Source organism: Carcharodon carcharias, chromosome 2 (assembly GCF_017639515.1).
Source record: "Carcharodon carcharias isolate sCarCar2 chromosome 2, sCarCar2.pri, whole genome shotgun sequence".
NCBI classification, from domain to species: Eukaryota; Metazoa; Chordata; class Chondrichthyes; order Lamniformes; family Lamnidae; genus Carcharodon; species Carcharodon carcharias.
In genome coordinates this window covers 35,792,024-35,819,748 of record NC_054468.1, presented here as the reverse complement: position 1 = coordinate 35,819,748, position 27,725 = coordinate 35,792,024, and the positions used below count along the sequence as shown (strand labels likewise).

Here is a 27,725-nt window from a genome sequence, read left to right as displayed (position 1 = left end):
CACGATCGGTCTACCGGGACAGTCCTGTTTGTGGATTTTGGGGAGGGAGGTAGAAGCTGGCTGTCCGGGGTTGGGAGACTCAGGTTGGAAGCTGTGGAGGGAAGACCTCCAGAAGAAATGAGGTCAGTGACAGTCCTGGAGACAATGGCTTGGTGTTCGGTGATGGGGTCATGGTCCAGGGAGAGGTAGGAGGAAGTGTCTGAGAGTTGGCGCTCAGCCTCTGAGTTGGAAGTCAGTACGCCAGACAACAGCACCATCGTTTTTGTTTCTTCATCCACTTATTTTTATTTATTTTCATTTTTATTCGTTGCTTTATCCCGAACTTTTATCCTATTTTCAATCTTTTTCCCACCACCGTCCCCACCCCTCACCCCACCCCCACTAGCGCCATCTGTCACTTGTTTATGTTGTTCCTTCCAGAGTGCTGACCCTTGTGCTATTACCACATTGTTTTCTGACTTAATGCTACCATCAGCATCTCCTTTAGCTAGTACCACTACCATTAACACTCTTTTGTTCATGATATCTTCTCCTTTGCCTCCATCTATCATTGGCTTTCTATCCAGCTTCATCTGCTTCACCCCCCCTTAAACAGTGTAATTCATTACATTTTACTTCTCTTTATCTCTTCTTTAGAGTCATACCCAAAATATTAATTTTGTCTTCTCCATTGATGCCGTTAGACCTGCTGAGTTTTCTAGCATTTTCTGTTTTTGTTTCAGATTTCCAGCATCCAGTTTTTTGCTTTTAAGCTAGTAGGACAAGTACAGGGAGTGGGTGTTGAAATCAAGGAGGCCTAGACTCCTGCACAATCAGCAAGATATGGTGGTCTTGCATGGATGAGAACAATGCTTGACATATGTACTTATGGGGAGACAAGTAACTGAGACTGGAGAAGCATGTGATTGTAAATTGACAAGATTACAATATGTGTACATGACCGAAGGTGTATATAAAGAGTTAACACTTGTAACCTTTTAGAGTACAGTCTTGGACTGCCCAAAGCTGTGTCTCTCTGTGAATGCTTGAACAATAAATAATCGAAATCTGTACCTGAGTCTCCTGGTGGTTTATTAGCACAGGACTATGTCATCAGGCTCAAATGGGGGTCAGAAGCCCCACTATGAGAGCAATGTTAATTCGGTGGTTGTTTATGGTTAGCGAGTGGGCTGCTGAAGATGGAAAATCTCAGCCTCCCACAACAGGTGGGTATTCCTGGCATGACCCAACCCACCTCTGGGGTAAATGGCCTGGGAGGATGAGGGTGTTATGGAACTGGGGAACCTGTGTGATGGAGTGAAATTCTGTGCCCCACCACTTGGGGACTAAAAATTTCAGCCATAATTCTCAACCCATTTCCTTCCATGATTTGCTCTGTTTCTTTACCTTTAAAATTCATTGGTTGAGATCCCCGATGCCCCGTTTGCATTACTGTGCCATTTTCAATTTGCATTTCCTGGTTCCAATGGTAACCCCATGGACTTTGGCAGGGACAGCAGCAGAGGCCCTAAACAGGAACATCTCAGCAGTCATACTGGGATATGTCCTATATGGTGCCCTATGCATCAGAGTACTGGCATTCCCTATTCATCAAAAGCCATGTCATCATTGGAGAGAGATGAAACTTGCAGAAAGCAGCAACGGGGAGTCAATGGAAATGGTCAGCATTAGTAGAAATGGATTCTGGAATATTGTTCGACTGCCATTGGAGATCAGGGAGTTTCATTCAGAACATTTTACGAGATTAAGTGGGATAAAGCATACAATAGGGTAATCGATACAAGGCCTGTGAAGAAAGTGAATCTGGTTACTCAAATGGGCTTTATTTGCTCTGCACATATCTTTCTAAGTCTACAACCCCCCAGATCCCACACTTGTCTTGAATTTCAGATTTTAAAACAATAGACAAAACTCCAAAATATTCAATCTTTGTGGAAGCATATACATTGATCTACAATGGTTTTGTAAGCTTCTTGTGATTGTATTTCCTTTCGAACTGGCCAACGTCAAATTTTTTCTTGCAGCCATTGTAATTCATGTAGCGAATCTTGCCAAAGACAGGTCGCTCTGCCCAGCCTTGGTCATGGATTCCACAGATTGACCACATGCAGCCTATAACAGAAACAAGTCGGACACAGGGCACAGGTAATTAGGAATAGATGACAAATAACTGCATATCTTGTGGTGAGCTGAACAGTCGTGGTTCATCAAAAAAATGCATTTCTGGGCATGATTTGCTTGCTGAAACCTTTCAAGGTCATCAATGATGAACTTGTGTAGCATTTCACAGCTGTTTGTCAATGGGAAGATTATATTTCAAGTCAGAGTTAGAAGTTATGAAAAGCAATGATGGTTTTGGCAAGTTAGGGGTGTATTGTGGGTGGGACATGATTATCATGGTCAGATTTTAGAGCAGAACCTGTTTCTGCTGTGCTTTCAAACCAATAATTTTTGGATCAGATGGGAAAGGGGCATTTCCTCAGCAGCCCTTCTTCATCAAACGTGAAAATGAAATGCTCAGCTTAAGGTGTTAGAATTTTGGCCATTGCCAGATATAATTGCCATCAGTGTAGCTTAGAGCATATAAATGTAATATAATGTTGTCATGAGCAGATCCACTTCAAAGATGTTGGCTTACTTTGCTCACATTTCAACTTTTCCTGTGTATTAGAGGAATTTATTTAAGCTTTGCAAAGCAATTGGATTGTACATTAAAACATCAGAGTGAGAAGCTCTTTAATCACCCATCCACTCGTCGGCCCATCTGATCACTGGCCCATCTCAACTCCTAACAACAGTAAGAGAAACCACAAATCAGCAGGGATTTGTCTATTTGCAATCTTGATGGAATGGTTTGGGGGGGGAATTGGATAACAGAAGAGGGCAATGGAGTGTGAGGCAGCATCAAAAAGGGACGGGGCCATCCTGCTTTCACCTCCCACAATGAGTCCAGGATGTTTTTGCGTTTTGCTTTCATCAACTTTTGATTCATTAAGCAAAACTTCAAAGAAGTGTATGGCTTGTTGCACAATATGCTGCAGTCCAGATTAAGTCAGTGAGCAGCTCTGCTAATAGCTGTCAAAGTCAGCAGAACTCTCAGCATTTGTGTAATGGCTCCTTCCAAACTGCAGCGGGTTGGGATGGAGGATTGTGGCATGTTAGGTCGTGAGCTGTCCAAGACTGCATAAATCACTGATACCAACTTCAGGAGAGATGAGGAATTCATCCAATTTGGGATGACTCCTGGGAATTAACAATGACAAGGCTGTTCAGCTCCAACATTTTGCTAGTTCTCCAAATTTCAGGAGGCAATACATAGTACTCACAATAAATAGATGCATAGCATGGAGTACATGGAGTAATTTCCTGAATAAAAAGATTACGCACCCTCGATGTTCAAATCGCTCGTAGTTGACTACGATAAGTCCTGACAGTCAATGCCAGATTTCTAACTCTATTCAGTGAAAACAGTCAAGTGTCAAGATGGCTTCTAAGAAACGAGGTCTACTCCTTGCTTCCAAAGTTCATCAGTCTACTTTTTAACAGTGTTACAAAATCCATTCATCATCTAAAGTGGTCATTGAGAGAACTTCAAAGCTTCTAAAGACAAATTTTCATTGCCTTGAGAGATCTGTAGGGACACTGCAGTATGCTTCTGAAGGGGTGTCTTGTTTTGATGCTGCTCACATTATCCTTCACAGCTTTGCTATTCACAAAGGAATGGGAATGGAATCCCAGGAGTCTGACTTTTTTTTGGATGGGTAACATTTTCTCATACCAAAGGGCAAGGTAGGGACTACAAATTATCTATTTACGCAAATTGTCTATTGGCGGTTATTTTTAACTTCTGAGTATGCGATAATTACTTATGCTAAGACTCGATATATTTGTGCACACAAATTTATGAGATAAATATAAGGCAATTTAATACTTACCCACATATCCATTTGGATCTTTGCCATCGAGTTGATAACGGTCATTCAAGTAGATGGAGAACTGCAAGGCTTCCTCTGGAGAAGTGGTCCACTCTAGGATCTTTTTAGCCCAGTACATTCGTAGAAAACCATGCATCTTTCCTTCAAGGACCATCTGAAGCTACAAAAAACAACAAAAAAGATTGCAGCTGATGGTATTGCACTTCACAAAAATAAAGGCTGTGGGGTGGTGGGTAGGATCGGAGTGTATGTTCATTTTGGGTGAATGAATCAAAATGGGCTGAATCCCTTTCTTCATTTGGAAGTATCCCATGAAACTGTGATTTTTAAAAATTTCTGGAACTTATGAATTTTAAGGCGTTCAGCTTTCAGAGCTGATTAAGGTTATGGTACTAATGCTCATTAAACACAAAAGGATATTGTGTCCAACGTTACTCCTAAAATGTGCATCAATAGCACACATGAATTGAAATAAACAGGCTGTTGGCAACTTTACCAGTTAATTGGGAGAATTTCCAGCATAATGCAAGTCGTGACTTTAAAAATGCAAACTGCCCATGATAAAAACATAGTGCTCAGAAGATTTTCTAACATTTGGAAGGAACATTGCTAGTGTCTGTATGTACCTGTGCAGCATTCCACAAGGGGTCATGTGTTTTCCCATCTTCCAGTTGTTTCAATGTGTAAAGATGTGATCGTTGGTCTTTGCTGTGTATTTTCAGAGTTTTCTGTGCCCAGTCAGAGGCGCCTGAAAGAAGCAAATTACTCAAATGGTAACCAAGCACCAGCTTTTAACATCTGAACTGGTGGTTAAAAAAAAAATTTCATATCACCTCTGGTTCTTTTGCCATTCACCTACAAATACTCAAGAACACAATTCTCCATTTCTTAAAATGTAATGAGGCATTTTAACTGCTAGTAGATTTCCAGTAAATTAGACCATGACAATTTTAACCATAGTCTTATTACTGTGCTCTGGTTCACTTGCCACCCAGAATAGGCTGGAATTGGACAGGAAGAAGCTGCTGGCCTTTGAACAAATCAGACAACCAAGGGTCATCTGCTGGCACTTAGGTACGCGTGGAGTAAGTGACTCCAGAGGGTCTCAGTGTAGGAGTGGGGTAAGGGTGGGGGTGGGTCCGGGCCAGAGAAAGCCGTAAATGTATTTTGGGGCCTGGAGGAGCATTCTACAAAAAGAGAATTTAAAACTTTCCCTTTGCGGCCTTTTCTTCCCAACATGTCCTGAGTTGGTTTAGCCTGGCTGGAAAATTATGGCAGCTTCCCTGCTCAAGCTGCTAAGTAAACATGTTGTTAGAGTCCAACTGATGTTATTGGAGCCTGATTAACATTCTTAAAGTAGAATTTTGGTCAAATTAGCTAACCCACCCATCCATAAATCCCAAGTAAAAACTGTACAGCAATATCTAGTCAGCATGAGGCTGGGTAAGTAACTTGGATGATTATAATTGCTTGTGCAGCCAATTGCTGCTGGGAAAGAGGGATTGCTCCCCCCCCCGCCTCCCGCAGCTATATTCTATTAGCAGTGCACAGCAGTAAACCAACATAAAAAGAAAAGGGCACATTATGTTAGATTCCACAGATTTGCAAGATGAGGATTTTTAGTTTGTTATTCAACTGAATTGAATTCAATAATTGTGATTATCTTGTAAGATTCAAACAACAAAAAGCTAACATAGTGTGATCACTTGTTATTCAATACTCCACTTGATTTAAGATGAAACAAGGCTACTGCTCACCTTCAATCTTGTCGTACTGTTTATTGTAAAAACAAAAATTGTCCGCCAGCTCCCGCCGCACCACAGCTTCTTCGATATAACTGTCCACACTGTCCTTGAACTTGTTGCGGTACTTCCTTATCTCCAGGATCGCACGCTGAACTGAAATCTGACCTGCGAAAGGACATAGAGATACTCACCCTCACTGAAGATATTATTTCTGAATTGCCTTGTGGTAATCTGGGGAAGCGGCAAAATTCCATGCTTTTGCAGAATTGATCATGGAAGGAGGCCATTTGGCCCAATAAAGCAATATTAGTTGCCAACTCAAACTGGAGGTTTCTAACAGAATCTAATTTCTTTTCCCCTTCCCTGCTTCCTTTAATATTCCTTTTCAAAATGTTTATTCAATTCCCTTTTAGGTGATGTCACAGTGGTAAAACATTCCATTCCCAATAACTTGTGTGTGGGGGAAAAGTCTTCTAACACACCCTTGCTTGTCTAGTCAGGATCCTGAGTGTTTGCCCCCTTCTTTTGGATTTGCCAAACAATGAAAACAACTTTTCATAATTCACTCTCTCAAAACCCTTACAATTTTAAAACCTTTTAATATATGCGCCTTTGGAACTTTTCAACAGAAAGTTAATTGTTTGAATCTTTCATCATAACTTTAACTTCTCAGTCATGGTATAATTTACATGGATCTATACATAAATCGTCCAGGGCTTTAATACCCTCTCTATTAGGTGACCATTGGGTATGTGGCATACTCCAAACTGTGGCCCAACTATTGCCTTGTACAAATCCAACATCATTTTCAATGCTCTTATGCATAAAACTCAGAATACCATTTGCAAATCTATATATAGGCATCCTGGGTCTTTCTGTTCCTCCACTTACAAATCTTGCCAGTTAAGATATTCTTCCTTGTGCTATATTTCATCTTCCAACATGTACTACTTCACACTTCTTTGTATTAAACAGCATATGCCATCTGTCTGCTCATTTTGCTAACCTACATAGCCTGTTACAATCTTACTCAGTTTGCCAAACCCTAAATTTAGTTTCTGCTTAACTTTTAAAATTGTTCCTCGTTCTGCATCTTTTCCAAAGTTTTACATAAATAAGAAACAAAATAGATGCCAGTTCAGAAAATGGGGCACACCACCTATATCATACATATACCTTTCTAATTCAAACAAATATCATTTTATCCCTACTCATTGCCCTAGCCATTAATCTATCCATATGGCTACATTCTGTTTAATACCAATTTTCACATTTTACATTTTTTGACTATTTTCCCAAAGGCAAGGTATTACGACTAATATTAAAATATTACTTGTATGTTAAATCCATTAGTCATGAAATTAAAGTAACAACTGACAGAGAATAGGAAATGTGTATTAAAGCTACATGGATCCTTAGATGAGGAGATGGTTAGAGGTCAGATGTTTGTTTCCCTTCCCCAAGCAAGAGAGAACAAAAATAAATATTTTCAGGTTGATTTGATGCAAGATCTGGTAATTGAGACAAGGAGTGACAGTTAGTGTTTGAGAGAGCATGGACTAGGCCTGGAGAGGGTAGATCAGCTTCAGTGATGACCTGAACTAGTTAAGTGAGCCAACTAATAGCGTTAGTATAGTATACTATATGTTTCTTGTTCATAAAGAAGGAACAGACATTAGTTGGATTAAGTTCAGATTTAATTAGTGCTGTAATTCTGTATGTAAAATAAAGCAGCTTTACCATTTGTACCTGCTCGCTACTCATTAAGGTGTTAGCAGGCCACCTACCAAAGGACCAGAGGAGTGCAGTGAGGACAGGGCCAAAATATAAAATTTTAATTTGAGGTCACAGAGTGATTGCATGTTGCTATGTCTCTGATTTTTCTTATTGTATGATCAGATATTAAACAGTATTTATAACACTTATTTATAAATTCTGTGATTTACTGGAGGGGTTCCATAAACATTTCTTGAAGTACAATTTCCTTTTGAGTATATATCTCAGCAGAGAAAAAGTACTGGAGAAACTTAAGGGACTAAAATCCGACAAATCCTCAGGTCCTGATGGCCTGTTTCCTACATTCAAAAAGAGATAGCAGCAGCAATAGTGGATGCTTTGACAATGATTTTCCTAAATTCTTTAGATTCTGGAACAGTCTCAGTAGATTGGAAGTTAGCAAACGTAACATCACTATTCAAGAAAGAAGGGAGAGAGAAAACAGCGAACTACAGACTAGTTAGCCTGACTTCAGTCATCGGAAAAATGCTGGAATCTATTATTAAGGAAGTCTTAACAATACACTTAGTTTGTTTTTACAAAAGGAAAATCATGTTTGACAAATTTATTTGAGTTTTTTAAGGATGTAACTAGTAAGGTGGATAAAGGGGAACCAGTATTTGTAGCATACCTAGATTTCCAAAAGACATTCAATATAGTGCTACACAAAAGGTTAATGGACAATTTAAGGGCCCATGGAGTTGGGGGTAATATATAGCATGGACAGAGGGTTGGTTAAAGGACAGGAAACAACAAGGAGGCATAAATGGGGCATTCCTAATGTGAAAGACTAACTTTGCTTTTTATAAAATATATATAGAGATATACTCATTACTATCTCTAAAAATTTCAAACTGGACAAAGACCTAAAATGGCTGAATCTATGTCTGTCTGTGACCCCTAACAAAAGAAGCTATCTGGCAATATTAAGGAAACTCGTATATTGTTATCCCTGAAGAGCCACTAATGACTCCCTGTGGGCTGCACAGATCAAGTTCTGAGAGGTATACAAAGGCCATCTGCATTTCATAACCCAGGGTGGACAACAGGAGTCTGCTAAGACAAAGGGCCCTGCAACCTTCCTTTCAATTCTTAATGATTGAGACATTTAACAACCTGGGGGATACATGTCCTTTGACAATGACAATGTGGAGAGGTGCGAGTCATGTGACATGGGCCTCTGACTTGTAGAATCAGTAATATTACCTTGCCGAACTACAAAGTTGCAGTATGCTTTTTTATCATCTGGCTAGCAGCCTCCCAGACAAGGAGCTCTCACCCAGGTTGGACTCCTAGCCCCATCTACATTGCTTCCGCTGTAAATTCCATGCCATCGCCTACAAGACTGATTAATCTCTGCATGCCTATCTCAACATGCGAAGTCAACACCACTGGAAAAGTGAATTATCCAGCATCGGTTTTTAGCTCACCGACCTCTGTGAAACAATACCTCATTGTACTTTGATTCTAGCTTCTGCAACCCATGTGAACCAATATTTATATTCTTTGTGGTCTCTGTACTGTAAATCGTTCTTTTTTTCGATCCCTCTCTTTATTGTCTGAGTGTGGAGGTGAGGTTGTGACCCTTCTCCCATGTTTTGAGTGTTTGCAAATCAACTAACCCCTTTGAGTTCATCCTGTCTCGAGTTTGTTGTGGGGTTATTAATAGAAAGTTGGGTCGCACCAAAATCATTGGGTTGGGGAATACATCACTGCTTATAAAGAAGGGAAACAAATTAAAACACCTTTCTATTTATGGGTGGGTGGTGAGAGGAGAAATTAGTGCTGTTTAAGTTAGCCCCACTCCTGTTTGTAACACTAAGTCAGAAGGCAGTGACTAGTGGAGTCCTGCCAGGATTAGTGCTGGGGCCTCAGCTATTTACAATCTATATTGATGACTTTGACAAAGAAAAAGAGAGTAATGTATCTAAGTTTGCTGATGATACAAAGCTTGGTGGAAACGTAAGTTGTGAAGAGGAGATAGAAAGGCTGCAAAGAGATACAGAGAGGTTAGTGAGTGGGCAACAAGATGGCAGATGGCGTATAATGTGGGAAATTATTCACTTTGGTCATTAGAGTAAAAGATCAGAATATTTTTAAAAATGCGCGAAACTTGTAAATGTTGTTGTTCAGGGAGACTTGGGAGTGCTGGTACAAGGGATTCAAAGTTGGCATGCAGGTGCAGCAAACAATTAGGAAGGCAAATGGAATGTTGGTCTTTATTACAAGGGGATTGGAGTACAAGAATAAAGGAGTCTTGCTACAATTGTACAGGGTTTTGATGGGATCACACCCGGAGTACTGTGTGCTGTTTTGCTCTCTATATTTAAGGAAGGATATACTTGCATTGGAAGCAGTATAATTAAGGTTCACTAAATTGGTCCTTGGAATGAGGGGTTGTCTTATGATGAAAGGCTGAGTAAATTGGGCCTATATTCCTTGGAGTTTAGAAGAATGACAGGTGATCTAATTTGAAACAACCAAGATTCCGAAGGGGCTCTAAGATACTGAGAGGTTGTTCCTGTTGGCTGGGGAATCTAGATAACGGGGCACAGTCTCAGGATAAGGGATTGATCATTTCGGTCTGAGCTGAGGAGAAATTTCTTCACTAAAAGGGATGTGAATCTTTGGAATCCTCTACCCCAGAGGATTGTGGATGCTCCATCGTTGAATATATTTAAGGCTGGGATAGACAATTTTTGGTCTCTCAGGGAATCAAGGGATTTGGGGAGTGGGCAGGAAAGTGGAATTGAAGCCCAAGATTAGCCATGATTGTACTGAATGGTGGGGCAGGCTTGAAGGGCCCTATGGTCTATTCCTGCTCCTATCTGTTGTGTTCTCTGGTCACAGCTCTTTCACAGAGTATACTTATAACAACAAACTTTCTAACAATTTGTCTACAATTCTCCTTCACTGTTTTAGAGGCACATCTACTGAGGTCAGTCTAGCAGTGAAGTTGAAATACTTCTTTTGAGATGAGAAAAAAATCCAAGGATTCCCAAAGTTAAATGCTTCCTGGACACTCACCAAAATGAAACCATGGTGACATATTACTCAAGGCAGTTTTATTTGGGTTGTTTCTGTCTGTGCTGAAGTACTTAAGCTGTTCCTCAATGAATGACTCCATTCTAGTTAGACCTGCTGCAGTCCCTGGTTTGGCCCAGTCAACTTCCTTAACCTTCAGGTCCACCTGAAGTTTTGCATAGGCCGCATCCCAATCAATCAACTGGAAAGATAATTGCAAAACAAATGAAAGCTACAATTGACAGATTATTTATAATAATCAAATCTTTAGTAAACATAGAGAGAAAGTAAACAACTATTAGATATTGTAATCATATGGTGGTGGTACGTTACAGTTCACTCAGGGAGTCCAAGTTGCTGTGGCAACATGCACTTTTACATGTATGTTGTAGTCTGGAGCTATACATAGTGATGGTAGAGGCTCCAACTTTCTTTCTATCACATGGCTAACTAGAAATCTCTCCCACTCTTACCACCTGCCACTGGCATGTCTTGGAATCATTTGCAGGTTTTTACTCAACCTGTCTGGCTGCATTATGAATACATCTTCCTTGGCCACCAAGTCCTGGGCTGGGAATCAAACCTAGAGCTTCTCACTCTGGGGCTGGGATAAAGTAACAAAACCAAATCAGCAGTAAATCAGAAGACAACCACAAAATTCTCATTTACCTGAAAGATGATTCATAATGATTCAACTAACACAACATTATACATGTTTCAAGACTGAAAAGCTGTATGATAATTAGTTTTAAAATTGTCGCAATGTAATGAAACAAAATGTGGAATATCCAGTAGAACTTAATACGGCACATAGTTCCTTTAGGTGAGCCATACTTACTTCCTTTTTTGATGTGGCAGGGAAGAGATTAGCATGGCTTTGAGCACCAGGGTTTCAATAACTAACTTTACAGCATTGCAAGGAAAATATATTACATGAAATATTGAACAATAAAACAAAAATCAAACTGTGTGGATAAACATGACATGCTTAAAGCAGGTAGCAATAAAAGCATCTGTTTATTTATGAAGATTTTCCATATGAAAATTATGAATGTGCTCACTTGGTTTTAGACCCAAAATATGCTAAGCATTTGCCCATACAAAAACAATTCTACATCAGACTTACTGTTAGAATGAGAAAACTGGCTTCTGGTCAAACTTTGATTTTGTTCGATCCAAATAGCTTTGTAGCAAAATCTGACCAGCAATTTTGAAATTCTTGTGTCATAGTCAAAGGCACAAGAGAAATCCTCAAATCTCAAAACTGGTCTATTGCCTAGGAGAAGTCATTAGAATCCAACTATAGGCAGAGAGGATTCGTCACACAATCATCCCAATGAATGAATTGCTAGTCATAAAATTGGCCAGCAAACTTTGGGGGCCATTGGAACTAAACATAATAGAATTTTTAAAATCACTTTTTAAAATAAAAAAGCAATCTTTTTTAGTGCTTAGCAGAGATTAATATTTTAAATGATTATGCAGATTCCTGGTGTTACATTGCTGACCTTTCAGACAGCAATAATTACAAATTAATTGTGGAGTTAAAACAATGACTTGTTTCTGTATTTTCCAATGTTTTAATTAAGCTAGTAAGCTTCTAGATTAAGTATTCCATGATACCAACCTGTGATTTCAGGGGAGAGGTATAAGGATGCTGGACAACTGGAGGGAAGTCTGTCAGAAATTGAGGGAGTTTGTCATGAATTTTCCTCCTGATTGTTCTGGCACTGTATTCTTGTTTCTCTGAGGCTACCCAGCAGGGTACAATATTGTGAGCATCAACCTAAACACCATAAACAAAATACCTATGCATTATAAAAAGAATAAGGGAAGCAAGTTGCAGCAGCATTCTTTGTGTTGCAACATCTTCTTATGTATAATCTGTAATTTAGTCAGTTTTTGTTCCTCTATAAAACAAAATGGAATGCATCTCCAAACCTGAGGTATATGGACTAAATACTGGTCTGTTCTTTGCACCATATAGATGTATATATATTTAAAAAGTTGCATCTAATTGAATTTAGCATTTTTAACAGATACAATGCGCAGCAACAGCAAGCAATGCTAACCAGATCTTGGCATGTACAACACAAATCCCAGGAGGTGATGTATCTGATACCGGCATTGAGTACTGTGTACAATTCTGGTCGCCCTGCTACAGCAAGGATATCCAGGCACTGGAGATGGTGCAGCAACGAGCAACCAATCGGCTACATAATTGAAAGCATCGGAGTTATAAGATGGGTGTCAGTTAGCTAGATGGCTAGCATGTGATACATATTGACACTGACAACATGAGTTCAATCCCTGTATAGCTGTGGTAGTTCATGGAGGCTTTGCCTATGATTGATGTGGAGTGGCGCCCCTCTAGCTATATAATCAACTGTCCCTAATGGAGAGAGATGCTTGTAGCCCCTTGTTGACAATGGATAATTACCTGAACTATAAGGAAAGGCTGAAGGCCTTCCAATTGTTCACAATACAGGAGAAAAGGCAACTGTGTTTGTTTCTTCATTGCCTTTTGGTTTTTGAAGAATAGATCTGGGGATGAATTACATTGAAATGTTTTATTTCAAAAAATATTGTATATGTTTCAAAAGTGAGAAGCGCGATGTATTAATACTGTGAGGCAGGTACTGGCCGTGGATTTCATGCTCATCTTAGATGACCAACAAATTTTCACAACCATTGTAGTGAGAACAATTTTATTCATAAAAGTACAGCAGAAGGTTTCTGCTGAGTCCAAGCTTTTGGGAGGGTATAGTCAATTTGCCTAACATCAGTTGTGAATCCCAGGATGAATTACTGGACAGAAAAGTGTCAGAGATGCTGTCCTTCAGCATCTTCGGGTCATAATTAATGAAAAGAATGGAAAAGCAAAACATTTTCATGGCCATTCAGGTTTTGAATAAAGGGCTACAGGGACAGTCCTTGCCCTGGAGGGCAGGGGGGTGGGGGTCAGTTTTTGCAGTTGGATGTTGTTTGAAAGCAAGGTACTGCCTCAAACAAATCAGCCCACAAAAAGCACAGGGTGTGTGGTTTATTATTTTTTCCCATTTTCAAGAAGATTGAGTGAAGTGAGTGGAATTTGCTTTGACTGTTAATCCCTACGATCACTTGCTGTCTGTAAATAAAGCACCTTAATAATTCATGTCTGGCCTTGTCTCACTAACTTTTTTTCAGTCTGCCTTCAAAAACATGTCAGAAACTCATGATGGCAGTCTGAAAGACACGATATCCAGCTCAAGTCATAAGGAGGTGCTATTGTTACATTCCTGAATTACACTATCGTGTAAGAATGTATTGGGCCACAGGAGCACACTGCTGAAAGTAAGGTATTCAGACTACTTACATGAGTGACAATACCATAGTATCCAAGGCCTCCAAACAACGCATCTACCCAACCCTTCAAGCACCACCTGACCCACATGTGATAGAGTCTGCATATCGCGCATTGGACTTATCTCAGAACTCATCAAACTGGCATAGATGTAAGTCATCCTCAATCCCAAAAGATGGCCCAAGCAGGAGAAGTGTATCCAAGGGAATATTTAGCAAAGGCCACAAACCTGATTAATAGCTCCTCTCGGCTGTTGAAAATAATGCAGGATCCTTAAGCAAACCAATAAATTTAGCTGCAATGTGCCATACTTTCTAGGACTAGCTTAGAAGAGGGAAGGTACACTTAAAGATAAAAGCAAAATACTGCGGATGCTGGAAATCTGAAACAAAAACAAAAACAAAAGTAGCTGGAAAATCTCAGCAGGTCTGACAGCATCTGTGGAGAGGAATACAGTTAACGTTTCGAGTCCATATCACTCTTCATCAGAGAGTACACTTACAGTTCAGGTTTAGCTACTTGATATATGAGGGTGGTAAATGTGTGGAACAAGTTGCTCAGAAAGGCAGTGGAATCACTGCAGAAAAAATAAAACAGGAGAAAGACTGGGAAGCAGGATTACAAATTATTTTTCGATCCTGTAGTTTTCTGTTAAACCTGAACTGTCAGTGCACCTTCCCTTTTCTAAATTGGTTCTAGAAAGTGTGGAAAACTTGAACATATTGCACTGAAACTTATTAGTCTGCTTAAGGATATTAACAATACATAGAGATTTATGGAGATGCGAAGCCCTGTATTGTAGCACAACATAATAAAGAAAAGAAAAACTTGCATTGATATAGTACATTTCAAGGTCTCAGAACTTGCCGAAGTACTTTACAGCTTTTGAAGTGTGGTCACTGTTACATTGTAGAAAACATGGCAATCAACTTGTGCACCACAAGGTCTCACTAACAGCAATGAGATATTGACCAGGTAAATGTTTTTTAAATTATGTTAGTTGAGGGATAAATCTTATACTGAAATTGTATTCTTCACAATTAAAGCTCCCTGTGATGAAATATGTAAATATTTTATGCTGTATAATAATTAGGTCCATGTTTTTCAGAACACTGATGTTCTTTTGAGAAATTCTGCTTGGAAGATAAAGTGCAATGCTCCCAGAGTTTATCGTTAGTGTGAACCTCATTGTACTGACATGTTGCACTGTCTACCAAATTTCAGTCATTTACTGCAGTCATTCAAAAGATCAATTTCATTTAAGAAAACGATATACACACATACCTGGACAAATTGTAAATCTTCCGGTAGATTGTGTCTCACATTCTCGACCCACTGAAGTGGGGAACGCAATGGAGAGAAATCTGTAACCACACTTCCAATGTTGTTTTCTTTAACAAACTCTGGCAAGACATCTTTGGCAAATCCAATGAGTAGATGGAAAGAAATATCCAATTGTTTGCACTCCTGCAAGGTAAGATCAGCAATACTGTCAGTGAGGACGAGGAAAGTCAGTGTTTCATATTCTGGTTCATCAAATTTACCAGCACTCTTTATTTTTCTCCTTCTCTTTTGTTCAAAGCCTTTTCTCCATAGTCCTCTGTTTCAACTTTAAAAGGTAGGAAGACAATAACATTGTATCCGAAGCCTCCAATTATCCCAATTGGAAAGAAGATTGACTGGCTAACAGGAAGCAGAGAGTAGGCATAAATGGGTCTCCTTTCAGGTTGGCAAGATGTAATGAGTGGTGTGTCACAGAGATCAATGCTGGGACCTCAACTGTTTACAAGTTATGTAAATGACTTGGATTAAAGGATGGTTGCCAAATTTGCTGATGCCACAAAGATAGGTAGGAAAGTAAGTTGTGAAGAGGACATGAGGAGGCTACAAAAAGATATAGATAGGTTAAGTGAGTGGGCAAAAATCTGGCAAATAGAGTATAATGTGGGAAAATGTAAAATTGTCCATTTTGGCAGGAAGAATAAAAGAGAAACACATTATCTAATTGGTAAGAGATTGCAGAGCTCTGAGGTGCAGAGGGATCTGGGTGTCCTACTGCATGAATCACAAAAGGTTAAATGCAAGTACAGCAAGTAATTAGGAAAGCTAATAGAATGTTATTATTTATTGCAAGGGAAATTGAATACAGTAGGGAGGTTATGCTTCAAGTTGTACAGGGCACTAGTGAGACCACATTGAGAGTACTGTGTACAGTATTGGTCACCTTATTTAAGGAAGGATGTAAATGCATTGGAAGCAGTTCAGAGAAGTTTTACCAGACTAGTACCTGGAATGGTTGGGCTGTCTTATGATGAAAGATTGGACAGACTAGGGTTGTATCCACTGGAGTTTAGAAGAGTAAGAAGTGACTTGATTGAAACATATAAGATCCTGAGTGGTCTTGACAGGGTGGATGTGGAGAGGATGTTTCCTCTTGTGGAAAAATCTAGAGCTAGAGGTCACTGTTTAAAAATAAGGGGTCACCCATTTAAAACAGACATGAGGCAAAATTCTTTCACTCAGAGGGTCGTGAGTTTTTGGAACTCTCTTCCCGAAAAGGTGGTGCAAGCAGACTCTTTGAATATTTTTAAGGCAGAGATGGATAGATCTTTGGTCAACAAGGGATGATAGGCTATCAGGGTTAGGTGGGATGCAGATTTCAGGTTACTATCAGATCAGCTATAATCTTATTAAATGGCAGAGCAGGCTCGAGGGGCTGATTGGCCGACTCCTGCTCCTTGTTCGTATGTAATTGTTTATGTCTTTTTTTGGGTTCCAGGCAAAACACCAGAAGAAAACAAAATAGCCATGAAAGCTGCAGGATGATGTCAAAATCCAACTGGTTCTAAACCCCTTCAAGAAAATGTAATATTCCTACCTGGCCTGGTCCATATGTGACGACAGTCCCACACTATGCACTAGATTCATATTGCCCTCTAAAGTATCACAGCAAACCATTTCATTGTAAAAACAAATTGCTACAATAAAGGATTTGACACCTCTGGAGAAACTAGGAATGGATAATAAATACACCCTTGTAGTTCTCTGCTCTCTGATCACCTTATGACAATGTGGCATTATCATCAACGGGTAACAGCAACAGCTTGCATTACTCTCAAATGTAGAAAACATCCCAAGGTATTTCAAAAGGAAAAAAGGAGTGGAAATCTTTGTTGTGGGAAAAAGTGTTGACTGAAAACTTGATCAAAGAGATGTGCTTTGAGAAGAAGAATTTGGGAAGGGAGTTCCAAATAATAAGGCTAAGACCCCTGAAGGCTGCAGCTTTGAAGATGAGGTGAGGCAGAAGAGTGGGAAGCCAGAGTCAGAAGAGTGAATGTAGGAGGGAATTTGAGATTAGAAGGTTGCAGAGTTTGGGTGGGCCAAGGATGTGGGGGAGATAAACAAAGATAAACATTTTAAATTTAATTGGGCATTTTTTTTGGCTGGTAATTTTTTCATCCTGCTTGTAAAGTCATTCAGGCCCATAAATGGGGCAGTTTACTTGCAATGGAGCATATCTATGAACATACAAAAGTACTACAAAAAGCAGACATATACAATAAATACATTGTAAGGATAATGGATGATTCATATGAGAAATCACATCACAAAATCATTCAATAGCCTACTAGCCAAAAATCATTGCATTTGGTTACAAGGAGAGTGTATGAAACTTCTTTCTTTATTTATGTCAACATATGCTTTTATCTACTAAGATAAAAGCAAAAAACTGCGGATGCTGGAAATCAAAAACAAAAATAAAAATACCTGGAAAAACTCAGCAGGTCTGACAGCATCTGCAGAGAGGACCACAGTTAATATTTCGAGTCCATATGACTCTTCAACAGAACTAAGGAAAAATAGAAGAGAGGTGAAATATAAGCTGGTTTAAGGGGGGGGGGGTGGCGGACAGTTAGAGCTGGATAGAGGGCCAGTGATAGGTGGAGATTGCCAAAAGATGTCATAGACAAAAGGACAAAGAGGTGTTGACGGTGGTGATATTAGCTAAGAAATGTGCTAATAGGTGACATTAAGGGTAGAAACCCGGAGGAGCAAGGTACAGATAGCCCTAGTGGGGGTGGGGTGGGGGGAAGGGATTGAAATAGGCTAAAGGGTAGAGATAAAACAATGGATGGAAATACATGTAAAAATAATGGAAATAGGTGGGAAAAGAAAAATACATATAAATTATTGCAAAAAAGGGGGATCAGAAAGGGGGTGGGGATGGAGGAGAGACTTCATGATCTAAAGTTGTTGAACTCCACATTCAGTCCGGAAGGCTGTACAGTGTCTAGTCGGAAGATGAGGTGCTGTTCTTCCAGTTTGCATTGAGCTTCACTGGAACATTTCAGCAGACCAAGGACGGACATGTGGGCATGAGATCAGGGTGGTGTGTTGAAATGGCAAGTGACAGGGAGGTCTGGGTCATGCTTGAGGACAGACCAAAGGTGTTCCGCAAAGCAGTCACCCAGTCTGCGTTTGGTCTCTCCAATGTAGAGGAAACTGCACTGGGAGCAAAGAATGCAGTAGACTAAATTGAGGGAAGTGCAAGTGAAATGCTGCTTCACTTGAAAGGAGTGATTGGGCCCTTGGACAGTGAGGAGCGGGGAAGTAAAGGGGCAGGTGTTGCACCTTCTGCGGTTGCATGGGAAGGTACCGTGGGAGGGGGTTGAGGTGTAGGGAGTGATGGAGGAGTGGACCAGGGTGTCCTGGAGGGAACGATCCCTGTGGAAAGCCACCGGGGGGGTGAATGGAAGATGTGTTTGGTGGTGGCATCATGCTGGAGTTGGCGGAAATGGCAGAGGATGATCCTTTGAATGCGGAAGCTGGTGGAGTGATAAGTGAGAACAAGGGGGGACCCTATCATGGTTCTGGGAGGGAGAGGAAGGCGTGAGGGCGGATGCGTGGGAGATGGGCCGGACACGGTTGAGGGCCCTGTCAACCACCGTGGGTGGAAAACCTTGGTTAAGGAAGAAGGAAGACATATCAGAGGAATTGTTTTTGAAAAGTAGCATCATCGGACAGATGCGACAGAGGCGAAGGAACTGAGAGAATGGGATGGAGTCCTTACAGGAAGCGGGGTGTGAGGAGCTGTAGTCAAGGTAGCTATGGGAGTCAGCAGGCTTGTAATGAATATTGGTGGACATATTTCACCTCCTCTATTTTTCCTTAGTTCTGTTGAAGAGTCATCTGAACTCGAAACGTTAACTGTATCCCTCTCCGCAGATGCTGTCAGACCTATTGAGTTTTTCCAGGTATTTTTATTTTTGTTTTTATGTTATCTACCCTTGATTCATAAAAAGAAAAAGAAAAAGCCTGGATTTATTTAATACGTTTCACAAACTCAACATCCTAAAGCAACTTACAACCTATGAGTTATTTTTGAAGTGTAGTTATTTTTGTTATGTAAGGGGCCCTGACAGCAACTTGCTCACAGTAATGAGCTAAATAACCAATTAAACTTTTTGGTGGTGTTGGTTGAGAGATAAATGTTGGCCAGGTCACTGAGAAAACACGCCCCCACCTTTTCTTTACATTGTGCCATAGAAACTATTATGTCCAGCAAAGAGGGCAGATTGAACAGTAATTTTTAAAAAAATACTTATTATTTTTAAAATTCTTGCTTGGAATGTGGGTTTCACATTGGTTGCCCTTGAACTTGCTAGGCTATTTAAGAGTCAACCACATTGCATGTTGGCCAGACGAGGTAAGGATAGCAGGTAAAGGACATTAGTGAACCAGATGGGTTTTTACAACAGTCAATGATAGTTTCAGTGTCACAATCACTGAGCTTTATATTACAGATTCATTAACGGAATTCAAATTCCACCAGATACTGTGGTGGGATTTGAAACCGTGTTCCTCAGAGCATTAGTCTAGGCTTCTGGATTACTAGTCCATTGACATTACTACCATACCACCATCTCCGTTCATAATGCACTGAAGAGTAAGCGTGGATTATGTGCTCTAGTCTCTGGTGGGACTTGAAAGGACAACGTTTTGACTCAGAGCTACTACTGCATAAAAGATTGAACTTTACATTTCTAATGTATAATAAAGTACAGGATGTTGCAAGTATGCAGTCATACAAGTGAAAAGCACTGTTGCACCACCTTGTCTCATCAAGCCAAACTCGTGTATTATTTCACAATCACTTAAAACCGAGACAGGTGTCGGGTGCATAATCTCCTAGACATCATTATCCCTCTTCAAGAGTCCATCCATTACACATATCTAGAGATTTGAAAACACTAGTACAAGGTTTTAATCAAACACAGAGTACATGACAGTATTTACCTCAGCAACTTCCTGGAGTCCCTTCAGCATGAAATCAAAATGGCGGATAGTGGCATCATGGAACTTGGGTACCAGGCAAAAGCAGACATGGAGTGGGAGTTTATGCTTAAGAGCCAGCCATTGTGCATATAAGAAAGCCCAGTTATCTGTGGGAATAAATTATTCAAACTTGCTAGCAAGATGATACTTATCATAATAACTGATTTGATTCCAGCCTCATGCTAAAAGAAAGCTTGTTTACATGTTTGGTTTTTGGGTAACTCAATGAAATTGGAAATGGACAACAATCATACCAAAACCCTTCTGATACTGTTTGTTTAAAATTAACAGTCCATATCGCTATACACAGCTAGAAATAGGTTTGTTCTCTCACAGACTTTATGTATCCTACTTTATGTAGGCTAAATAATTTAGATGAGAATCTTGTCTGATTGCCACTCTGATTCAAGGACAAAAAACAGGAAATATCAGACAGTGAATAAGTTTGCACATGTGCATAATTGGTGGCAACTAATGCATATCATTATAGGGTGTATGTTGAATGTAATGTACAATTATAAATCATTTGAAAAATAAGCAATTAATGATTAAGACATGCTTATTATGAGATTCATTCTAAGAATGATGTTATGCCAACTCTTGTGACATTTTATAAGGATAAAACTGCAACATGTCACATTCAGAATGCAAGCCTATTGTTTGCATGAAGACGACAACGCACAACTCCCAAAGTGACCTACCCTGTACTCGTTGGTCACGGGACATCCAGTAAATAATTCCCTGACAGTTGTCCCTGATGCCCTTTGTTTTAGAAAGAAGACGAACACGTTTTTTGTTATAATTAAATTCTTCCACTGATGTTGCTGTGGACAAACGTGACTTTTTAATACTTTCCGACAGGTCCCCCCCTCTTGAGGGAGCGGCCTTAGTCTGCTGTTCAACCTTCCTCTTTTTACCATTGCTAGGATTGGACAACTCTCCCTCATTCAATCCTGGAGTAATCTCTTTCACTTTTCTCTTTTCCTTAGCACGGAGGTTCAATGCTTCTTTTTGATTGGAGTCATTCTGATTAAGTTCCTTTCTCGATTCCTTCTTGGATGTATTCACACTGTTGGAGGAGCCGGAAAACGTTGTTGCCATTTTTTTTGAGCTCTCTTCAATTTTCTTGCTGTAGTCAGAACCTTCAGCATCACATCCGGGCTCTCTGTTGGCCTGTTTCCTGTTCTTCAACATGTTGCTTCTTTGTTTAGCACTCTGCACCCACACACGAAATGAAAGTCTGAAGAAACAAATTACAGAATGCCTATGGCAAAATGATTGGCAAGTGATACTGAATAACCTGTAAAAAGAAAAAATGGAAATAGGTTTCCAAGGTTTTTACTATTTTATATTTAATAATACCGCAGGGATCCCGCATCTGATAAGTCACTTATCAAAATGTTCCTACACAGCTTTGAACATCTTGTGCATTTCCTAAACTAAAAAGGTATATCAACTCTGTTAAATAACAAAAATGCTGTGCGAGTGTTTATTATGAGTTGTTATTATGAGTTAATTTATATTCAAATTATCAAATGCAAACAACCTAAAACAAAGTAAAAATAAAGTTGTTAAACTTGCAGCTTGCCTGCCATTGGGAGAGTGGTCATATATCGATAAGCTCTACTGAGCTGAAAGAAGGCTGATAGGATCGTATGCAAATTGAAATATTTTGTCTGATTCTGGTTCAGTTTCTTCAAATCCAGCACATTAAAAGCTGTCAGGTGTTTCCTGGTACTAAGCCTAGTTTTTTTTTAAATCTTGCAATTTTCACTGGTTGCAGGTTTAAATCAAATGCCAACAATGTTGTTTGATGGATTCAGTTTACAACTGCCAGCTCCCTGTAAGGGCGAGATATTCAAAACCACGGAAGTCCTAAATATAGAAAAGACCAATTCTTTCTGAATAAAAGACGGCATTCAGTTTGAAAGTCTCAGAGAAAAAAACTGGTTGACGTAAAAGTCTGCAACCACCATCTGTAAAGCTTCACATTGTGGGTAGGACCCCAAAAATACAGGGCTTACAGGTCACTAATTATGATTATAAGGGAAGAAATTAATTTGGTGATATCAGGCTTAGGTCAATTCCCCAGCGCCACTACCTATGTGGTCCACATGGGCTTCATCATTAATATGAGGAGATGGTGGCATAGTAGTAATGCCACTGAACTAGTCAATTCAGTAATGGTGACCATCAAATTATCATCAGCTGTTGTAAAAACCCATCTGGTTCACTGATGTCCTTTAGGGAAGGAAATCTACTGACCTTACCCAGTCTGGCCTACATGTGGCTCCTGACCCAGCAATGTGGTTGACTCTTAACTGTCCCCTGAAATGTTCAGTTTAAGGGCAATTAGGGATGGGTAACAACTGCTGGCTTTGCCAGAAATGCCAATATCCCATGAAAAAATGAAGAGAAAATATATCAAAGGAGGACGCTTTGCAGGCCACAGCACTGTCTGGCCCTAGAAAATCAAAGTTGTCTGTGTAGTACCATTACATGAGGGAATTTTTCTCTCATAGAAACTGGAGGTGGCCATTCAGTCCCTCAACCCTGTTCTGCCATTCAATTAGATCATGGCTAATCTATTCCTTAACTCCATTTTAGTTCTGTAATCCTTAATACCCTTGCCCAATAAAAAATCTATTAATCTCAGTTCTGAATGTTTCAAATGACACACTTGCAACAGATTTTTGGGGGAAGAAAGTTGAGATATCCATACCCTTTGAGTGAAGAAGTTCTTTGTGACAACACTCCTGAATAGCCCAGCTCTAATTTTAAGGCAATGCCCACCACCAGAGAAAGATACCCCCACCCTCAATTCCTCTAATTGTCTAAACACCTCAGATAGAATACCCTAATCTTCTCTACTCAAGGGAGTACAAGCTTAGTCTATGAAACCTAGGTAAACATTTTTTTCAGTGCAATTTGATCTATTTCGATCTTTGACCTTTTTTGAAAAACGCACGATCTGTTGCACTCTTGTTGGCCATAAAATTACACTTCCAACATTTGGCCTCTTGTTTTATCTGTTGTGAATTTCTCAATTACTGTAGACAGTTTTACAGGCACTCTCTTATCGCTGATTATTAGGTTTGGTCAGTATAATCTCATCTGAACCAGTTGGCCGGCCTCCCCTGTTTCTTACCTGCTCAGGTTCATGCAGACGAGCAGCAGGCGCTCTCAGTGTCCTGTTGCAACTGCCAGTCTAGCTACAGTCTCTTTGTTCAATATCGCCCTTATGCAAGAATCAACATCGAAATGTTGTGTAACTTTCTCAATGTTATATAATTCCACTGGGCATGCGCACCCGCCCAGCTTCCGCATGTGAGGGGAAGGAGATTGCTGTGTTTTAAACTGTTCGAGTATTAAACTGCGACGCACATTTTCATTTTAATATGCTCCAATGAACTTTAAACAAATATTATAAATGATAAAAAATCTCAATAGTTTAAGGGGCCAAAACAGTATTCCAAAATAAACATGACTGAGAAAAGTGATTTAGTTCATCTTCGATCATCAGACATGCCAACTTTTCTTCAGCTGCTTGCTCTTCACACTGGCGGCTGCAAACGATGCCAAAAGTTCCTGCATTTCTTTTTTGCACAAAGATTCCGTGCATGGGCAGATGGAGGGAGTATATTTGGAGTCACAGGTCAGCCAGCGGTTTCCTTGTCGCTGTCGAGAAACAGCTGCTCAATGCGCGTACACAGTAGGGGGGTGCCTCAGCAGCCCTTGGCCAAAGTCTGATGCCTACAGTGCAAACTTAACTTTATCCGCATCTGCCCTCACGCCTTCTCCTCCCTCCCAGAAACATCTTAGGGTCCCCCTTGTCCTTACTTATCACCCCACCAGCCTCCGCATTCAAAGGATCATTCTCTGCCATTTCCGTCAACTCCAGCATGATGTGACCACCAAACATATCTTCCCTTCACCTCCCCCCCATCCCCCCCCCCACCCGGCGGCATTCCACAGGGATCGTTCCCTCCGTGACACCCTGGTCCACTCCTCCATCACCCCCTACTCCTCAACCCCCTCCCAGGGCACCTTCCCATGCAACCGCAGAAGATGCAACACCTGCCCCATCTCCTCACCGTCCAAGGGCCCAAACACTCCTTTCAAGTGAAGCAGCATTTCGCTTGCACTTCCCTCAACTTAGTCTACTGCATTCGTTGCTCCCAATGCGGTTTCCTCTACATTGGAGAGACCAAACACAGACTGGGTGACTGCTTTGCAGAACACCTTTGGTCTGTCCGCAAGCATGACCCAGATCTCCCTGCCACTTGCCATTTTAACACTCCACCCTGCTCTCATGCCCACATGTCCGTCCTTGGCTTGCTGCATTGTTCCAGTGAAGCTCAACGCAAACTGGAAGAGCAGCACCTCATCTTCTGACTAGGCACTTTACAGCCTTCCAGACTGAATATTGAGTTCAACAATTTTAGAGCATGAACTCTCTCCTCCATCCCCACCCCCTTTCTGTTTCTTCCCCCTCCTTTTTGTTTTTTCCAATAATTTATATAGATTCTTCTTTTCCCACCTATTTCCATTATTTTTAAATGTTTTGCCACCCATTGTTTATCGCTATCTTTTAGCCTTTTTAGTATTCCTTCACCCCACCCCCACTAGAGCTATCTTTATCTGGTTTGTCCTGCTTTCTACTCTTAATTAGCACATTCCTTTACATAATATCACCACCTTCAACACCTCTTTGTCCTTTTGTCTGTGACATCTTTTAGTTATCTCCACCAATTACTGGCTTCTTGTCTCAACAACACCCCCCCCCCCCCCCCACCGTTAAACCAGCTTATATTTCACCCCTTTCCTATTTTTCCTTAGTTCTGTTGAAGGGTCATGAGGACTTGAAACATCAAATGTGCTCTTCTCCGCTGATGCTGCCAGACCTGCTGAGTTTTTCCAGGTATTTCTGTTTCTGTTTTTGTTTTGGCTTTCCAGCATCCGCAGTTCTTTGCTTTTAACTTTATTCTTGTTCTGCAGAATCTGCAGCCAATTTTATATCCACTGTCATGGATATTTTAAAGGATGCTTTCCTAAAGTCGCCCATGAACGATGTATTTGTGTGTGTGTGTGTATTTTCTCACTGGTGGAGTGAGAAATTCAATTCAAAATAATCCAACAGCGTCCATTAATATGAACCTTGATAATGAGCATCACCTTGCTTTCAGAAGGTGGTGAAGTGGTGGGGGCAATTTAAAGAATACCAAACTGCTCAGTTAATCAAAGGTTGGAACATATGGCCTATGTACCAAGCATCACACTGAAATTCATATACCACATTACTGACTTGGCAGAATGTCTTTTTTGGCTTGACGACAGCATCCTGTTTATGGCGAATACCATTGGTGTTGCTACTGCATAGTAGCAGTGTGAAACAGCTAGCTTCACCTGTTGTTTAAATTGTTACAATCAGTTTTGAATGAGTTTTGCACATACATGGTCAAGGACTCCTAATTGTTTAAACACCCCAGATAGAATACCCTAATCTTCTCTACTCAAGGGAGAACAAGCTTAGTCTATGAAACCTAGGTAAACATTTTTTTCAGTGCAATTTCGATCTTTGACCTTTTTTTAAAAAAAATGCACGATCTGTTGCACTCTTGTTGGCCATAAAATTACACGTCTAACATTTGGCCTTTTGTTTGATCTGAAGTGAATTTCTCAATTACTGTAGACAGTTTTACAGGCACTCTCTTATCGCTGATTATTAGGTTTGGTCAGTATAATCTCATCTGAACCAGTTGGCTGGCCTCCCCTGTTTCTTACCTGCTCAGGTTCATGCAGACGAGCAGCAGGTGCTCTCAGTGTCCTGTTGCAACTGCCAGTCTAGCTACAGTCTCTTTGTTCAATATCGCCCTTATGCAAGAATCAACATCGAAATGTTGTGTAACTTTCTCAATGTTATATAATTCCACTGGGCATGCGCACCCGCCCAGCTTCCGCATGTGAGGGGAAGGAGATTGCTGTGTTTTAAACTGTTCGAGTATTAAACTGCGACGCACATTTTCATTTTAATATGCTCCAATGAACTTTAAACAAATATTATAAATGATAAAAAATCTCAATAGTTTAAGGGGCCAAAACAGTATTCCAAAATAAACATGACTGAGAAAAGTGATTTAGTTCATCTTCGATCATCAGACATGCCAACTTTTCTTCAGCTGCTTGCTCTTCACACTGGCGGCTGCAAACGATGCCAAAAGCTCCTGCATTTCTCTTTTGCACAAAGATTCCGTGCATGGGCAGATGGAGGGATTATGTTTGGAGTCACAGGTCAGCCAGCGGTTTCCTTGTCGCTATCGAGAAACAGCTGCTCAATGCGCGTACACAGTAGGGGGGTGACTCAGCAGCCCTTGGCCAAAGTCTGATGCCTTCAGTGGAAACTTAACTTTATTCTTGTTCAGCGGAACCTGCAAGACTTTGGTCTGCAGCCAATTTTATATCCACTGTCACGGATACTTTAAAGGATGCTTTCCTAAAGTCGCCCATGAACGATGTATTTGTGTGTGTGTGTGTGTGTGTTTTCTTATTGATGGAGTGAGAAATTCAATTCAAAATAATCCAACAGCGTCCATTAATATGAAACTTGATAATGAGCATCACCTTGCTTTCCGAAGGTGGCGAAGTGGTGGGGGGCAATTTAAAGAATAGCAAACTGCTCAGTTAATCAAAGGCTGGAACATATGGCCCACGTACCTAGCATCATACTGAAATTCGTATACCACATTACTCACTTGGCAGAATGTTTTTTTGGCTTGATGACAGCATCCTGTTCATGGCGAATACCATTGGTGTTGCTACTGCATAGTAGCATTGTGAAACAGCTAGCTTCACCTGTTGTTTAAGTTGTTACAATCAGTTTTGACTGAGTTTTCCACATACATGGTCAAGGAATCCTTCACACTTACGAACGCCATACAGGACTTGCATATTGATAGCAATGCTGTGCCAATGTGTTCATTTGACATTCTACCCTATTCACCAATGTTCCAATTAAGGAAGCCATAGGTATTTGTGCTACAGCACTATATCATGGTGACCCAGACCTGGCACCATTGCGTGAATCAGTAATCATTGAACTTATGAATTTGGCGACTCACGGAGTTGAGTTCAGCTTTAATGACACCATGTGTGCCCAAATAGATGGTGTGGCCATTGGATCCCCTCTAGGCCCAACTCTCGCAAACATCTTTGTTGGGTTCCATGAGAAACATGTCTTCGATGAAATAGAAAGTACATACTCATAAGATTAAGGACAGTTTTAGAGTGAGAAATATGAAATAAATGTTCTTCTTGCTTTTTAAAAATACTTTTGCTCATCCCTGAAAAAAATCACCGGCAAACTGGAAGCGCCATATTGCAGCAGCTGGAAATCTGAAATATTAACAGAGAATGCTGGATGCAATCAGCAGGACAGGTAGCAGTTATGGAAAGAGAAATACAGGTTTAATGTTTCAAGTTGATGATCTTTCACCAAACTTGTCCTGTTCATTAACCATGTGACATTAACATTGAAGAATTCCTGTCTTTATATCAAATTTGTGTCCC

At 40.4% G+C, this 27,725-nt stretch overlaps 1 protein-coding gene across 5 annotated transcripts; it reads right to left on the bottom strand.

Annotated features, from left to right (window-relative positions):
* Nucleotides 1-1,802: 1,802 nt before the first annotated feature.
* On the bottom strand, nt 1,803-26,105 carry LOC121268992 (CPD photolyase). Of its 5 annotated transcripts, none has more exons than XM_041173334.1 (10): nt 25,944-26,105; nt 20,861-21,459; nt 20,121-20,266; nt 15,108-15,290; nt 12,108-12,266; nt 10,484-10,682; nt 5,693-5,845; nt 4,562-4,683; nt 3,936-4,095; nt 1,803-2,112 (listed from the first exon to the last, which is right to left on the bottom strand). In XM_041173334.1, exons 1-10 carry the CDS (start codon nt 25,955-25,957, stop codon nt 1,952-1,954), a joined length of 1,896 nt encoding a protein of 631 aa, XP_041029268.1. In that variant the 5' UTR covers nt 25,958-26,105; the 3' UTR covers nt 1,803-1,951. The 5 variants fall into 5 exon arrangements, with proteins under 5 accessions (XP_041029268.1, XP_041029286.1, XP_041029258.1 ...); XM_041173352.1 differs by having other exon boundaries at nt 20,861-21,399; nt 25,944-26,059; XM_041173324.1 differs by lacking the exon at nt 25,944-26,105 and adding an exon at nt 23,308-23,463.
* Nucleotides 26,106-27,725: the final 1,620 nt, after the last annotated feature.

What these genes read in the sequence shown, in the direction of transcription:
- LOC121268992 (XM_041173334.1), bottom strand. An exon ending in GACTCCAGGAAGTTGCTGAG is followed by an intron (nt 15,291 to 20,120) that starts GTAAATACTGTC and finishes CTTACCTTGCAG; the next exon opens with GAGTGCAAACAATTGGATAT. An exon ending in GTCACCATGGTTTCATTTTG is followed by an intron (nt 5,846 to 10,483) that starts GTGAGTGTCCAG and finishes GTCCTTTCGCAG; the next exon opens with GTCAGATTTCAGTTCAGCGT.